Source organism: Muntiacus reevesi, chromosome 22, assembly GCF_963930625.1.
Source record: "Muntiacus reevesi chromosome 22, mMunRee1.1, whole genome shotgun sequence".
NCBI lineage: Eukaryota > Metazoa > Chordata > Mammalia > Artiodactyla > Cervidae > Muntiacus > Muntiacus reevesi.
In genome coordinates, this window is record NC_089270.1 from 47,312,813 (window position 1) to 47,327,943 (window position 15,131).

General features: G+C 39.7%; 1 protein-coding gene across 4 annotated transcripts in view; it reads left to right on the plus strand.

Moving 5' to 3' along the window:
• Nucleotides 1-15,131, plus strand: part of TEC (tec protein tyrosine kinase) — a 150,238-nt gene that overhangs the window by 45,580 nt on the left and 89,527 nt on the right. For all 4 annotated transcript variants that reach the window (XM_065914512.1, XM_065914513.1, XM_065914511.1 and 1 more), the window contains one exon: nucleotides 7,649-7,834. In XM_065914512.1, the coding sequence (XP_065770584.1) occupies nucleotides 7,697-7,834 (138 nt within the window). In that variant the 5' untranslated portion in view covers nucleotides 7,649-7,696. The remainder of the gene's footprint in view (nucleotides 1-7,648; nucleotides 7,835-15,131) is intronic.

Here is a 15,131-nt window from a genome sequence, read left to right on the forward strand (position 1 = left end):
CCGTGATTAAAAATATTGTGAAAGGATGTATAAAATAGTCTGGGTAATTTTAGTAGCCATTTAAAAAAACATAATTTTCTTCAGGCAGAATTTTTATGATAAAAAAGAATTCTTAGATCTTTTGGCTAAAATTGGTAGACCATGAAACCGAGAACCGTTAATTTGGTACTTAGGTTTGTAACTCTAGACAGAGAATACAACTTCATGGTGGTTTGGGTTTCTCATTGGTGAAGCAGTGAACAATGTCTGTTATCTACTTTCAGAATATTGGTGTTCCGATAAGCAACAAGGATATACTGCATAGCATATGAACTGTATTCATATCTTGTAAAAACTTAACAATGGAAAATAACCTGAAAAACATAACTGAATTACTTTGCTGTATACCTTAAACTAACACAGTGTTGTAAATCAACAATCATTTTTTTAATGAACAATCATTTTTTTAATGAAAAAAGAATATTGATGTTCAAAGACTAATGTGTTGTTTTTCAAGCTTTTAACAATTAGCAGTCAGAGTAAAGAAAAGAATGTTCTTGTGTTCACTGTTAAGGAGACCCAGAGAAAAGGGTCTTAAGTTGTAGCTCTTAGTTTTATTTTAAAAAGATATTTGTAACCCAGAGTTGGTTCCTTTGTGATTCTTTTTTTCTGAATGGCTCAGTCCTTTTTGGTGTGGAAAATGGGAGAATCAGCTGGAGGACTCTGGAATTTTGTGTCTTCTTCATTTTTTACTTTGGAGCATTAAACTGATTCTTTCTTTCATTCAGAGTGATTGTCTCCAGTTTTTTAAAATTAATTAATTATGTATGTATGTATTCTTATTGAGATACTGTTGATTTACAATGTTGTGTTAGTTTCAGGTGTGTAGCAAAATGATTCAGGTATACATGTATATATATACATATGTATTTTTCAGATTATTTTCCCATGTCAGTTGTTATGAAATGTTGAGTGGTATGCCTATGGTATGCCATAGGCCCCTGGCAGTTGCCTGTTTCATTTATAGTGGTGCATGCGTGTGAATCCCAAGCTCCTGATCTACCCTCCCCCCCCTTTGGTAACCGTACATTTGTTTTCTGTGTCTATGGTCTATTTCTTTTCTTTTTTAAAAAATCTCTCAGATCTGTTATTCAAACTTGCAGTGATCAAATGACTTTGACATGCACATTACATTTACATTTCTTATCATCAGTCCCCTTTCCCAAGGGAGAACTCAGTTTCACAAAAGTTGAGGGACTTTCCCAAACTCACAAAGCTGAAGAAGCCTGACTTGACCTGGTACCCAGATTTGGCTGGTTCCAGAGCTCATACTTCTCCTGCCATTCCCTGTTCCTCTGGTAGAATGTGTGGGTCTATTTCTGTTTGATTATAAATTCATTTGTTCTCTTTAGTTTTGGGTATTAAGAGGTTGGTGTCCTTCTTAATGATGCCTTGGGAGTCATAGTATATCTGTTGAAATTTGGAGGTTGCGTCGAATTGCCTTTAGCCTTCTGCCTAAATAGAAGGCTGATAATGACGCATCATATGCTTTTCCCTTCAGTTCTCTCTTCCCTTCCACTGGAGAGGTTGTGTGTGTAGTGGTTAATAGTGCAGGCTGTGTGGTGAGAATGCCTGTGTTAAAATCTGGCTCTTATTCTTTCCATGTGACTAGGGAATAATACCTTCAATAGGTTTGTTGAATTAAATGAGTTGCTACATCTGAAGTGCTTAGTGCTTAGAAGTGCCAACACATAGAAAAATGGTGAAAGCTTGACTATAATTTTTATTATTTTTCTGTGTAAATAGTAACTCTACAGGGATACTCCCTGATTCTCTTATGGTCTGCTTATCCCTCTGGATTTCATTGATCTTATCAAAAGGTCATTAGATTGACCTTTCAGGACAATGACGTTTACTATAAGGGAAATCTCCTCTGCCTCCTCTCCTATTTTGATGTACTTTTCACAGTATTTGGCAGATATGTGTTTCATAGTTTGCAGCTTGGGGTTCATAGCCATCTTTTTTCACTGGAGGTTGGGATTATCTTCCTCTCTTATTTGAATATTTTATTGCTTGCATAGAGTTTTAGGAAGGAGAGTGGAGAAATATTAATACTCTTTCCACTGCCATCTTCTAATAATTTTCTGATCCCAGAAGAAACCACTTTTACTTTTAAAACAACATGTTAGTATTGTAAATCTCTAAGTGATATACTTACGCTACCACGTCTTGCTTTTTCAATTTTAGGTATGATGCATTGACTTCCTACTAGTACTATGGAGGACATAGTTCTCTTTCACAGCATACTTTGGGATCCACAAAGAAGCCTATTTCCTGCATTCCCTTATCCCAGTATTTTTATGCTAGTAGTAAGATTAGTGTTGTGCAGTCGCTCGGTTGTGTCTGACTCTGCAACCCCATGCCTTCCCTGTCCCTCACCATCTCCCAGAGTTTGCCCAAGTTCATGTTCATTGAATCAGTGATGCCATCCAACCATCTCATCCTTTGTCTTCCTCTTCTCTTGCCTTCAGTCTTTCCCAGCATCAGGGTCTTTTCCAATGAGTCAGCTGTTGACATCAGGTGGCCAAAGTATTGGAGCTTCATCTTCAGCATCAGTCCTTCCAAAGAGTATTCAGGGTTGATTTCCTTTAAGATTGACTGGTTTGATCTTAAAGGTAAGATTACTACTTATAATCTATTTTATTATGATGTTCTGGATGTTATTTATGGCTGAACTTTGTAACAAACTGATTATTTTTCCTTTTCTGTACAATTTCTTATTTTCCATAAATTGATTTATTATTTTTAGGTTTGCTACATTTTAACTAATTTATTATAAATCTTATCTCAACACCTTCAGGTTCATTTCCTGGAAGAATTCCTTCCAAGAACTGTTTACCTTGATCTAATTTGGCCTGGTGATTTTCAGTCTGCTCCCCAATGTCAGTTTCAGATCTCCTTTCACCATTGTCTGGGAGACTTTCTTTACCTCTTTTGTTTTGAAACCCTTGTTTCTTGGATTCTGTGTATTTTGTGATATACTTTTTTGTTTTAATAGAGTATTGTCCTCAGGTGGCTATTTGAAGAGGGTGAATAGGAGATAAAAATTTTTAAACCTTTCATATTTGAAAAATATTTTTATTTTCTTGTCACTGTATTGATTAGCTGAGTATAGAAACTTAGGTTAGAAATCAATTTTCTTCAAAAAATTTCTCCACTATTTTCTAGCTTCTATTATTGCCCTTGATGATTGCTATTTTGAGTCTTTGAAGACTCTTGAGAGTCCCTTGGAATGCAGGAAGATCCAACCAGTCCATCCTAAAGGAGATCAGTCCTGGCTGTTCATTGGAAGGACTGATGCTGAAGCTGAAACTCCAGTACTTTGGCCACCTGATGTGAAGAGTTGACTCATTGGAAAAGACCCTGATGCTGGGAAGGATTGGGGGCAGGAGGAGAAGGGGGCGACAGAGGATGAGATGGCTGGATGGCATCACCAACTCGATGGACGTAGGTTTGGGTGGACTCTGGGAGTTGGTGATGGACAGGGAGGCCTGGCGTGCTACGATTCATGGGGTCACAAAGAGTCGGACACGACTGAGCAACTGAACTGAACTGAACTGATGAAACCTGCTTTTAAGCTTGCTGAATCTTCTGCTTGTCCCTGTGATTTTGAAATTTTATGAGATTTGCTGATTTGGTTCTGTTTCAGTCGAGAAATAATCTTTAACTTGGGGAAATTCTCCTAAATTTCTTCTTTGATGGTTTTTCACTGTTTTCTCCTCTAGGAACTCCTTTTTTCAGTTGCTAAATGTTCTGGATGGATCCAGAAAATTGTATTTCCTCTCCAGTTTTTATTTTTAGGTTTTTGTTTCATATTTTGGGGGTATTTTCTCAGTTTTTTATTCTGACTCTTCTACTGAGCTTTTCGTATCTATTTCCCCCCCTCTCCCCGCCAGTGTTCCTCTCTTTTGGTTCTGTATACTTTATTTTGGCTGTATCCTGATCTTGTTTTATGCATGCAATGTCTTCTCTTAACACTAGGATTTTAGGAGGGAGCCCAGGCTAATGTGTATATTGAGCCCTCCATCTTTAACTGAAAATCTGCACGAGAAGAACTTTCCTTCATTTATATGAACTTTCATAGTATTCTTTGGCCAGGATTTCCCATTGACCAATGGATTATTACAATGACAGTGAACTGTTTTTTTCATTTATTTAAGTATGTATTTAAAAATTTTTACATTGTTGTGTTGGTTTCTGGCATACAACAGTGCAAATCAGCCATAATTATACATACATCCGCTCCCTCCCTAACTTCCATCCCCTCCCTCCATAACATCCCCCGAGGTCATCACAGAGCACTGGGCTGGGCTTCTTGTGCTACATAGTAACTTCTCACTAGCTATCCGTCTTACACCTGATACTGTGTATATGTTGATGCTACTTTCTCCATTTGGCCCACTCTCTCCCTCCCCCGCTGTGTCCACAAGTCCATTTTCTACATCTGTATCTCCATTCCTCCCCTGCAAATAGGCTTGTCAATACCATTTTTTAAGATTTCATATATATGCATTAATATACCATATTTATTTTTCTCTTTCTGACCTACTTCACTCTGTATAACAGGTTCTAGGTTCATTCACCTAACTAGACCTGACTCAAATTTGTTCTTTTTTATGTCTCATATCACATTGTATATATGTACCACATCGTCTTTATTTGTTCGTCTGTTGATGAGCACGTAGGTTGCTTCCAAGTTCTGTCTATTTTATATAGTGCTGCTATGCATATTGGGGTATATGTGCCTTTTTCAATTATTGTTTTCTCAGAGTATTTGCTGAGTAGTGGGCTTGGTGGGTCAGTACCAAATTTTTAGTTTAAAATAGGGAGGACCAACTTAGATGTAAAGGAACAAGAGCTTTTTTCTCTGACTTCTCAGCTTAGGATAATGGGTCAGTTAGACCTGTTATCCACTGCTTATTGAGAGGCACTAAGAGTGGCATAAAGAGTTCGTGTCAGAGCCCAGTTTCTCTTCATTTAAGATAGTGGCTCTCAAATCTACCTGCACATTAAATCATGATGCGCTGGACCCCACCCCATACCAATTCAGAGTTTCTAGGTATGGGTTCAGGATGTCTGAATTCTGAAAAACACTTCCCTGTGTGATTCTGATGTGCTCTTAAAGTTGAGAATTATTCCTCCAGGAGCTTAAAATCTAGGTAAGAGTTAGAATATCAATTTAGAGCAACATCAATTGCTCTAAAACATGGAAGGCAACGATGAACTCTGTGATGGGTGATACAGAGATCATGGGCCTAGGAACCAGATAGTTTTTAATTAATTGGGATCATCAGGAAAGGCTTCATCAGGGAGGTGAGTTTTGAGCTAGTAGTTTTCATAGGTGGAGAGAGGGGGTTCTCTAGGCCAGGGCTGACTATTTTGACTGGGATGTGGAGTGTTTGGAGAACAGTAAAAGTAAAGGTTGGATGTTCAGATCAGTTCAGTCGCTCAGTCGTGTCCGACTCTTTGCGACCCCATGAACTGCAGCACGCCAGGCCTCCCTGTCCATCACCAACTCCCGGAGTTTACTCAAACTCATGCCCATCGAGTTGGTGATGCCGTCCAGCCATCTCATCCTCTGTCATCCCCTTCTCCTCCTGCCCTCAATCCCTCCCAGCATCAAGGTCTTTTCCAATGAGTCAACTCTTCACATGAGGTGGCCAGAGTATTGGAGTTTCAGCTTCAACACCAGTCCTTCCAATGAACACCGAGGATTGATCTCCTTTAGGATGGACTGGTTGGATGTCCTTGCAGTCCAAGGGACTCTCAAGAGTCTTCTCCAACACCACAGTTCAAAAGCATCAATTTTTCGGCGCTCAGCTTTCTTCACAGTCCAACTCTCACATCCATACGGTTGCAGCTAAATTGTGGTCCTTGTCTAGTGTTTATCCTGCAGGTAATGAGGAGGACTTTGGGGAGGCATGGAGGATTTCCAGTGAATGAATGTGGCGTGATGACAGTGATGTCTTTGGAGGCTGAGCCAGTGGGAATAATGGCATGATGACAGTGGTGTCTTTGAAGGCTGAGCCAATGAAAATAAAGGGCGAATAGTTTGAATAAAATGAGGCAAGAGCTGGGGTGAAAGGAAGACCAGTTGGAAAGCTATTGTCATTGCCCAGATGATAATTCTTTAAGCTAGAAAAAGAATATTGGATTTAAAAAATAACAATAATAAACATTTGTATAGTGTTTCATAATAAATAAATTCTCTCTCACATCTCATTAAACCTCACTGTAACCTTGTGATATTTACCTGCATATTTTATGAATGAAAGAAACTGATGTTCAGAGGTTAAGCTGTTGTAAAGTAGCTTTACAGAAAACGGAGGGCCTGATTGGATAATGAAAGATCAGTAATAGGGAGTTGCAAGGGAATTGCCAGGGTGTCGGCTTGGGTGGTGTCAGGTTGGCTGAGGTTGGTATTGGGTTGGCTGAAAAGTTCGTAAATTTCTCACTGCCAAACTCAGTGGCAAGTTCCCAGTTGTGCTCTCTAATAACCACTTATTCTCTTCACATGACTCCTGTTGCCTCTGTGATTTTTAAAAAATATTTTAGTAATTTATTTAATTGTGTCGGGTCTCAGCTGTGGCATACAGGATCTTTAGTTGCGGCATGTGGAGTCTAGTTCCTTGACCAGGGATCGAACCCAGGCCCCCAGTATTGTGAGTCCAGAGTCTTAGCCACTGGACCACCAGGGAAGTCCCTGCCTCTGTGATTTGATACACAATAACGTCTTGTCATAGTGTAGTGGGAGGAAGGGAAGAAAGGGCTGTTGTCCGTTCAACTTGTCTCAGATAAAAATGTCCAGGCCTTTTCTGAGTGTCTTTGATTTTCAGAAAGTGAAATTTTGTTGGATTTTGGAAGGCTTATTAGCCTAGGCATGGATAGTCTAGATATGGGGGCTCCAAATACAGGACTGAAGACCTCATATAGATGAGTTTTGCCTTGAGGGGCAGCCATGTAGGGTAGGGTAGCTGAGTAGTGTAAGCTATAACTGGGTGGGAATTGTTTTCTCTTGTGATTGAGACAGGAGTCACAGGGAAGAGAATGTGGAGCATGGTAGTGTAGGTATCAGAGAGCACCCTTGTAGTCTGGTGGTGAGGTTGCTTATCAAGATTACATCCTTGTTACAACTGCAGATTGAATGCCATCCACCACTGTGGTAATTCATTTTGTTCACAAGTCTGCCAGGCCTATGTGCTTGTCTATTTGTGTACCAAGATCCTCAGGCAATTTAAATACCAGCCTAAACCAGCGGTGCAGGTGACGAAATGTACTTTTCCATCTGAGATATTGGTTTCTCTGCAATCAAATAGCAGCAGAGTGTGCCAGCAAGCCGGGATTGGCAGGGAGGGACAAAAGAATGGATCATCATGGCAATTCGGATTAGGTTTCCTTATGAAATCCTGGGACTTGGGAGAGCAGGATGGGGCTAGGGAAGAAGAGGAGGTTGGGCTTTCATGCCCTGGGCACTTTCAGTCTGGCATAGAGTGACATTCCTCAGCTCCAGCTGTCAGAGTAAAATCTGTTTTTGTAATTTGGAATGACAGGCGTCCTTGGATAATTAACATGTCACATTTTATTTCAACTGTTTATTTTCTTACTTTAGAACACTGGGATCTTCAATGGAAGGAGAAACAGTGATCAGAAGACCGAGATGAATTTTAACACTATTCTGGAAGAGATTCTTATTAAGAGGTCACAGCAGAAAAAGAAGACGTCGCCCTTAAACTACAAAGAGAGACTTTTTGTGCTCACAAAGTCCATGTTGACTTACTACGAGGGTCGCCCAGAGGTAGGAGGCAATCACAATTTACTCTGCTGCTTTCTGTGTTGATACTATCTTTTGACACTGACATTCCTCACACCCTCCAAATCTTACGGAATAAGCTTTAGGTTAATGAAGTTAAGCTAATGATTTGTTAGCTAATGAAGTTAAGCTAGTGATTTGAAAGATAAAGTTTAAACCATGGATGGACATTTTCACACATCTGTTAATTATGGGTTTGGTATATATACATGGGTATATGTTTTATGTTGGCCTACTGATTTAATCTGTTAGAGGAAACAAATTCCTACATCAGTTTTAGATCCTTGTGGAATTCATTAAGTATGTTTTGTACATGACTGTTTCCCATAAACTCATATTATGTATCAAAGTCTTCTTTATTAGCACATACAAACTGTGTCTATGTCCATCCCTCTATATGAATATTTCTCCATTACTCAGTGAAAGCACTGAAAACTGGTTAGTGATTTGTGAAGTTGACTGACAGCAAAACTGTCCCACTTTTTTTGTGCTAAGCAGCTAGGACAAAGTTCCTTTGATGGGAGCAGGGGACAGTGGCTTACTAGGAACCCGGTTGGTGAGCAGCTGGCATGGGGTTCATGTTGTCGTCCCACTCCTGTGGGACGACAGGAGTGTTGGTTTGTCCTTTGGCTCTACCAAGGACAAAGTGTTGGTTTGTCTTAAGTTGGTTTGTCCTTTGGCTCTACCAAGGACAAAGTGTTGGTTTGTCTTAAGTTGGTTTGTCCTTTGGCTCTACCACTCAATGAGGTGTGTGAGTGTAGAGTAGCCTCTGACCCATCTTTTTCTTCGTGCCGTTTTGGGGACGCATCATCCAGTACTGCAGGTCCAGCCACATTCCTTCCTTTTAGACGTTTTCTCGGGTCCCAGGGGATGGCTGGAGAGACTGGGTTGCCCTTGTTTACCACATGCCATTGTCTAGTTGTTTACTGGTAGATTGTTGGTGATCTTGAGGTTTTATTTTATTTTACTCTACTTTTTTCCTGGAGTACCTTCCTCAGAAATGGATTTGCTCCTTTTTATTTTGTTTCTGTTTTGTTTTACTTCCACTGATTTCTCGCATTGATTTCTCTGTGTTTTGGTTCCCCTAGTACAGACAGAATGACATTGCTTTTCACTGGTGGTCCTCAATTCTGTTGATTTCTATTGTAGCTTGTCATTGTGACCTATGGAATTCTGCAGGTTCATATAATTCAGTCTTTTATCTACCTTCCTAAATCCCCATAAGGCTGAAGACCCAAACTTCAGAAACTCAGTTGGAAAACCTGACCTTAGATGAAGCTATTTTTAGTCTTTATCTTAGTGGATATGGGTATATGTGGTAATGATCATGTGTTTAGTTGCGTGGGGCTGTCCTAGTTCTTGCTGGGAGTGTTACGTGTGGTATATGAGCTATAGCACATTTATTAAATCTGAAAAATTCAGGATTCCAAAAGGGTTTCAGATAAGACTATAAATATGAATTATTTTAAAATCTAAAATAAACTTTAAGGGAAACATTAATACATTTTTGCTGTATGATAATGATCTGTTGTACTTTGAATACTATAAGAAAAGAATAGAAATATTACAGTAGGCATGGGAAAGTGTGGTCCTTTACTAACCAAGAAAGCCTCGGAAACTTACCGTACCTGCTTAGAGATATGGACTGTTCCAGTTGAAATTCTTTGCAGTTGTTAAGTCACTTTGAAGATGATAAGTGATAACACAAAGATGATGCAAAGTTAAAAGGGCCCTCACTGCTTTCACTTAGGGAGAATAAAGAGAACAGTGGAAACCCTCTTATTTGACAACCTGACCCACTGTCTTTCCTGGAAGCAGCTTCAGCCACCATGAGAACCAGAAAGGACAGAATGAGGAAGTTGTCACAACATGTAAAAAAAAATCCAGCCTCTGACACTTACCATCAGTTTACTGTATAGCACAGGGAATTAACTTGCCTGGAAAATCCCACGGACAGAGGAGCCTGGTGGGCTACAGTCCATGGGGTCACAAAGAATCGGACATGACTGAGCACACACACCCACACACAGGGGATTATACTTGATATTTTATAGTTTATAATGGAATATAATCTGCAAAAAACCTGAACCACTATGCTGTATACATGAAACTTACATGATATTGTAAATCAGCTATACTTCAGTGGGAAAAAAAAATCATCTCCTTTCTGGCTACTGATGACTGGCCCAGGGAGCCTAGTCCCATTAGCTAGTTCTGCCTGAGCCCCTGCTCATCCCAGGAGCTAGGCATTTTTATCCCTCCTGGATTCTTTTCTCAGGAACTGATGTTCACTGGGACACTTACAACCTTCAGTTGAAAATATGATTGCAGACTTGTTTTCCTCTCACGGTAGGCTACAGTCCATGGGGTCGCAAAGAGTCGGACACGACTGAGTGACTTCACTTCACTTCACAATTAAAAACAAATGTTTACCTATATTAAAAAGGTTGGAATTTTAAGATAAGAATCTGAATTCTTGAGAAAGTAGAAGTTCTGATAATATTGGGCTGAATTCCTTCATGACAGCCCTCAGCCTGGCTTCTAGGTAAGCCCAGTAGCAATTCACTGTAGTGTTTCTTTCCTGTTTGGGTTAATGTGTCCAGTTCTCTGTTTCCATGGATCAGTGTTCTTGTTTCCATCTCCCTTACCCTTAGGAGCTGTGATCTAAGAAGGGCTGTGATGTGGGTAACCCATGGAAATCAACAAGTATTTTAAAAATATTATTTTGTTAAAGATATAAAACTCTTTTAAGTGGATTAGGAAAACCACAAGGGCCATTCTGGGGTAGCCCCAGATATATTTATTTTAGTTGTTCATATTCTGTTTTAGAAGAGAAACAGTGGGTAGGTTACTGATTGATCTAGTAGCTACGTGGTTTCTTTGTAGCTGCTAAGTGACACTTATCCTTTATTAAACTCTTAGTTAATCAGGTGTGAGTCAGACATCAGTCTTCTCCAGGTTTTCTACATCCCAGCTCCTTTGATATGATGGCAGCAGGACTTTACTGAAAATTTTCCTGCACCCTAGGTACAGTTTATTGTACTTTTCGAAGTGTGCCAAGGAATTCTGGGAAATTCATTGGGAAATTCAGTTGAGCTGTTTCTTCCAAGTCTGAGGCTGGAACACTTGTGTTCCAGTTTCTGCTGTGGTTCATTGTTTGATTTGTCCTTATTCGTGCTCAGCTAGCTCATATTTCTGCATCTTTAAGTGAACTGATAAAAGATCTTACTGACAGTTTATATTGTTTGCTCTTCTTGTAATAACACAGAACAGAGGACACTGTGATCTTGCTTTCTGATTAGGGAAATAATCACATGGGTCAGACCACCTAAGATTCTGCTGGAGCCTCCACTTGGTTTTGAGAGGGAATCTAGGGAAGAATAGGGCTGGAGTTTAATCAGAAAAATGACCTATTAAATAATAGAAAACAAAGAATGGTGGGATTTCTATATGATGAGATGTTTGAATACAGAAATTTCAAGTTGTATGTAAATCTGCAACTACTGTTACCTGAGAAATCAGGAAGTTTTATAATTTGACTTTGAAATTGTCAGTTTGGTTGGTTTGTTGTCTGTAATACTCCTCTGGTTTGAAAACTGGCCAGTAATTTATGAGGTTGAGGAACAGGGAGACTAGTTATGTTGGGGACCCCCAAGGCCTCCCCTAGGTTCAGTGGCTCAGTAGAATTCATGGGACTCAGTATAGAGTTGAATTCACCGCTGTGATTTATTTCAGTGAAAGGGAGACAAAGCAAAATGAGCAAGGCAAGAGGTGCATGGGGCAGGTCTGGAGAACCCAAGCGCAAGCTTGCAGTTCTTCCTCGGTAGAGTCACACAGCGGGTGTACAGTTCTTTCAGCTCCCAGCTGTGACAGTTGTGAAATGCTTTCTCACTGGGAATCCCAGTGGACACTCAGAAGGTTTCCACTGGGGCTGGTCACATAGGCGCCCTCTGTCAAAGTATGTACCAAAACTCCAGACTCCAGAAAGAAAGCAGGTGTTCTGCGTAAACCAGATTGTCTGTACAGTTTAGACCCAGTGAGCTATTCTTATCAGCACTGGGAATGTTAGCGCTCTCCCCCTCCCAAAGTCCAAGTTCCCAGATGCCAGCCAAGGACCAACCTTGTAAGCAGACATTTTTCAGCTTCATAGGCCTGTTAGGTTAACTCTTTGCCATGGTACAAATTATTGAGTACCAGATAGGGCCAGGTACTGTTCTACTGTGCTAAGTACATGCATTATTTTCTTTATTCCTCAAAAGAATAGTGTATTACATCTTATTAGGACTCCCATTTCAAAAATGAGCAATAAGAGACTTGTATGTATAAAAACTTAACACAAGATCAAATACTGATGAATTACAGGGCTGTTTATTCAAAGCCTATCTTTGAAACAACCTTGATACTCCAGGGAAAATTAAGAAAAAAATCTATTAAATCTCTCAATAGTACAGATACATTTTTATTTGAAAAGTTTTGAGGAAATTTTTATTTATTACTTTCAGTTATGATTTAAAAAAAAATTTCTTTGTGGGAGAAGAAAATTAACATCAGACAAAACTAAGGTTTCTGTCCGATTCTATCACTATCTACCTGGACTTTATAAAACAATGTTCTTCAATTGTTTTTGTAGTTTAGAAATTACTTTCATATATTTTGTCTCTTTACACCCTTAACTCCTTTGCCATGACTGTTCAACCCAACACACATCCAGTCCGTTACCAAGTCTCATGAATTCTCCTTTCCTTCATCAGAATCTTATTCCAGCTCGCACTTTCATTCTTTTGGTGGATCACTGCCCTAGTTGATTCTACTTTTGAATCTTCATCTTTCAACTATACAGACTTCAGAAGGATATTTAAAACCTGTAGCTTTGCATCTACTCTAGGATCAAGTTAAAACTCCTTAGATTAGAGAACAAGGTACTTGATGCCATTTTTGCTTGTCTTCCCTCTGTCTTTCCTCCATCTCCAGCTGTGTCTTCGACCTGTACTCTTTCACACTGTACCTTTCTTAGTATTGTTCAGTCAACTTGGAGGGATATATTCTTCCACGTGTTTGCCAGGATCTATCTATCTACATTTTATCTGTCAAAAATACGACGAGAGGCCTAGGCAACACTTGCTCATCTTTTCTGACCGAGTTCAGTCCTGCCTTCCCTGAAGCCTTTTCTGTAATCCTCACACCAGTGGTGGACTCACCAGCCCCATCAGCCCTCTGTGCCCTGTCTCATATTTTTATTGGGACATCTTGGTTGCTTGACTTCGTTTACTTATCTGTTCCACCATTGGACTTCAAGCTCTTTGAGAGCAGGGTTCAAAGCTTTGAACCCTGTTTTCATATTTCCAGGAGTTTAGTGGAGAGTTGAGTCTTCAGTACCCAGTTGGATGGCTGGTTGGTTCAAAGGAGACTTGGGGAGACCTCAACCCTTCAAAGAAGGCAGGGCCTCCTATGCGAGTTTATCCTATGCAGACATGGACAACCAAAAAGGTTATCATGCTGCTAGTAAGCATAAGAGTCAGGATTAGAGCCTTAGTATTCTAACCAAGTTCAGTGCTCTTTCAGTAATGCCTCCCTTATCATTTTATTACTTTGTACTGAAATCAAACATTCTATGTGATGAGATGATTGAAAATTTAATCTTTAACCAAGGTTAACTGTCTGGATGGTGGAGGAAGTTACAAGATGATGGCACGAGTCTCTTGAATATCCTGGGCCATCTCCCATATTTCTGTAAGGTCTTCTGGATCATATTGTTGTTTGCTTGACTGTCCCTAGGAACCTGGAAACTCTAGTGATGTAGGCATAAGAGCTTGTAAGCTTCTGAGATTATTGGCTATTTCTCTTAGTTGTATGCCTTGACTAGATGGACTCCTAGGGGGAAGTTTAAGTGTATAGGATCCTTCTTATTGCTACCTGAAGATTTATATCTTCTAGCACTTTCTAGGATTCTGAGGGGTGAGTATGGGGTGGAAGATATAGTTTCTTTTACTTCAGGACAATTGGGAGCATTGGCATCAGGCTTTAGAGGTTTCCAGACAGTTCACCAGCTTATAAAAAGTGAGACAGCTCTAAATACTCCATAAACAGTACAGTGCTAGTGTACTAGGGGATTTTTCTGGCTCTGAAAATTCTCAACTCTATGATCCCATGAAAACTCAGTTTTTCACTGGCAGCTGAGTTCCCATGGTTCTGAAATAAGGTGGTATCAGCTTCCTGTGTTGTGTCTTAGTTTCCTCTCTGTCGCTTCTTCTCCCAGTCTTGATTTGTATTTGTGTTCTTATTCTACTGTCCTGGATGTGACCTTTTTCATCACGTAAAACAACCAAGATGTAGGTCTGAAATCCTAGGGTCTAATTTACCTTCTTAATTTGCCAACTTATCTATTTTCATTGAACAGTATCACTGTTTTTTTTTTTTTTCTTCTAGGAAGCAGAAACGCATTTAAGACAGAAGAGGGGGAGAACACCATTTGTTCTATCCACTCTCTTAAAGTATTTTTATAACCTTTTAGTTATAGTTTCAAACTTACAGAAAAGTTGCAGGACTAGTACAAGGAGCTCTCAAATAAACTGTACTCAGATTCACAAGTTGCCTGTGGTTGCCCTTTTTGCTCTGTCCTTCTGTTGGCCTTGGTCTCTTTCTCTCTGTGTGCATGTTTTCTGAACCACTGGAGAATAAGCTGTAGACAGTCCCCTTCTTTACTTCTTTTTTTTTTGCCGCATCAGGAGTAGAACCTGTGTCCTCTGCAGCGGACATGTAGAGTCTTCACCGGATCACAGCAAAGGCCCACGTAGATAGCCCCTCTTTGCCCCAAAATGGGTTGTTGTATATTGCTCAAAAATGAGGACATTCTCTTTTAGAAAAACAATACAGTGGTCAAAGTCAAGACCTGTAACACTGATACAACACTATTATTTGGTCCAGAGTCCATGGTCAAATTTCATTCATCATTCCACTGATGTCCTCATACCTGTTTCAGAACCTCCCTCCCAAATCTAGCATCTAATCCCTGATCATGCATTGTGTTTAGTAGGTCAAGACATAAAGTTTGTAAATATTCATGGTGCAAGGAAGAGAAAGGTATGTAGGAAATATTGTTCTTTGTTATAAAATGCCAACTATATCTTGAATACTCAGTGACTATATATGAGAGTCCACATGCATGAAATTGGATTTAAAAATCATTTTAAGTTATTCCCCTGCTCACATTCTCATGGTCATCATTAGGAGCTGAAGATCACCTTCCCATGAAATAAGTTATTTTAGCCTGGTCCCCTGGGAT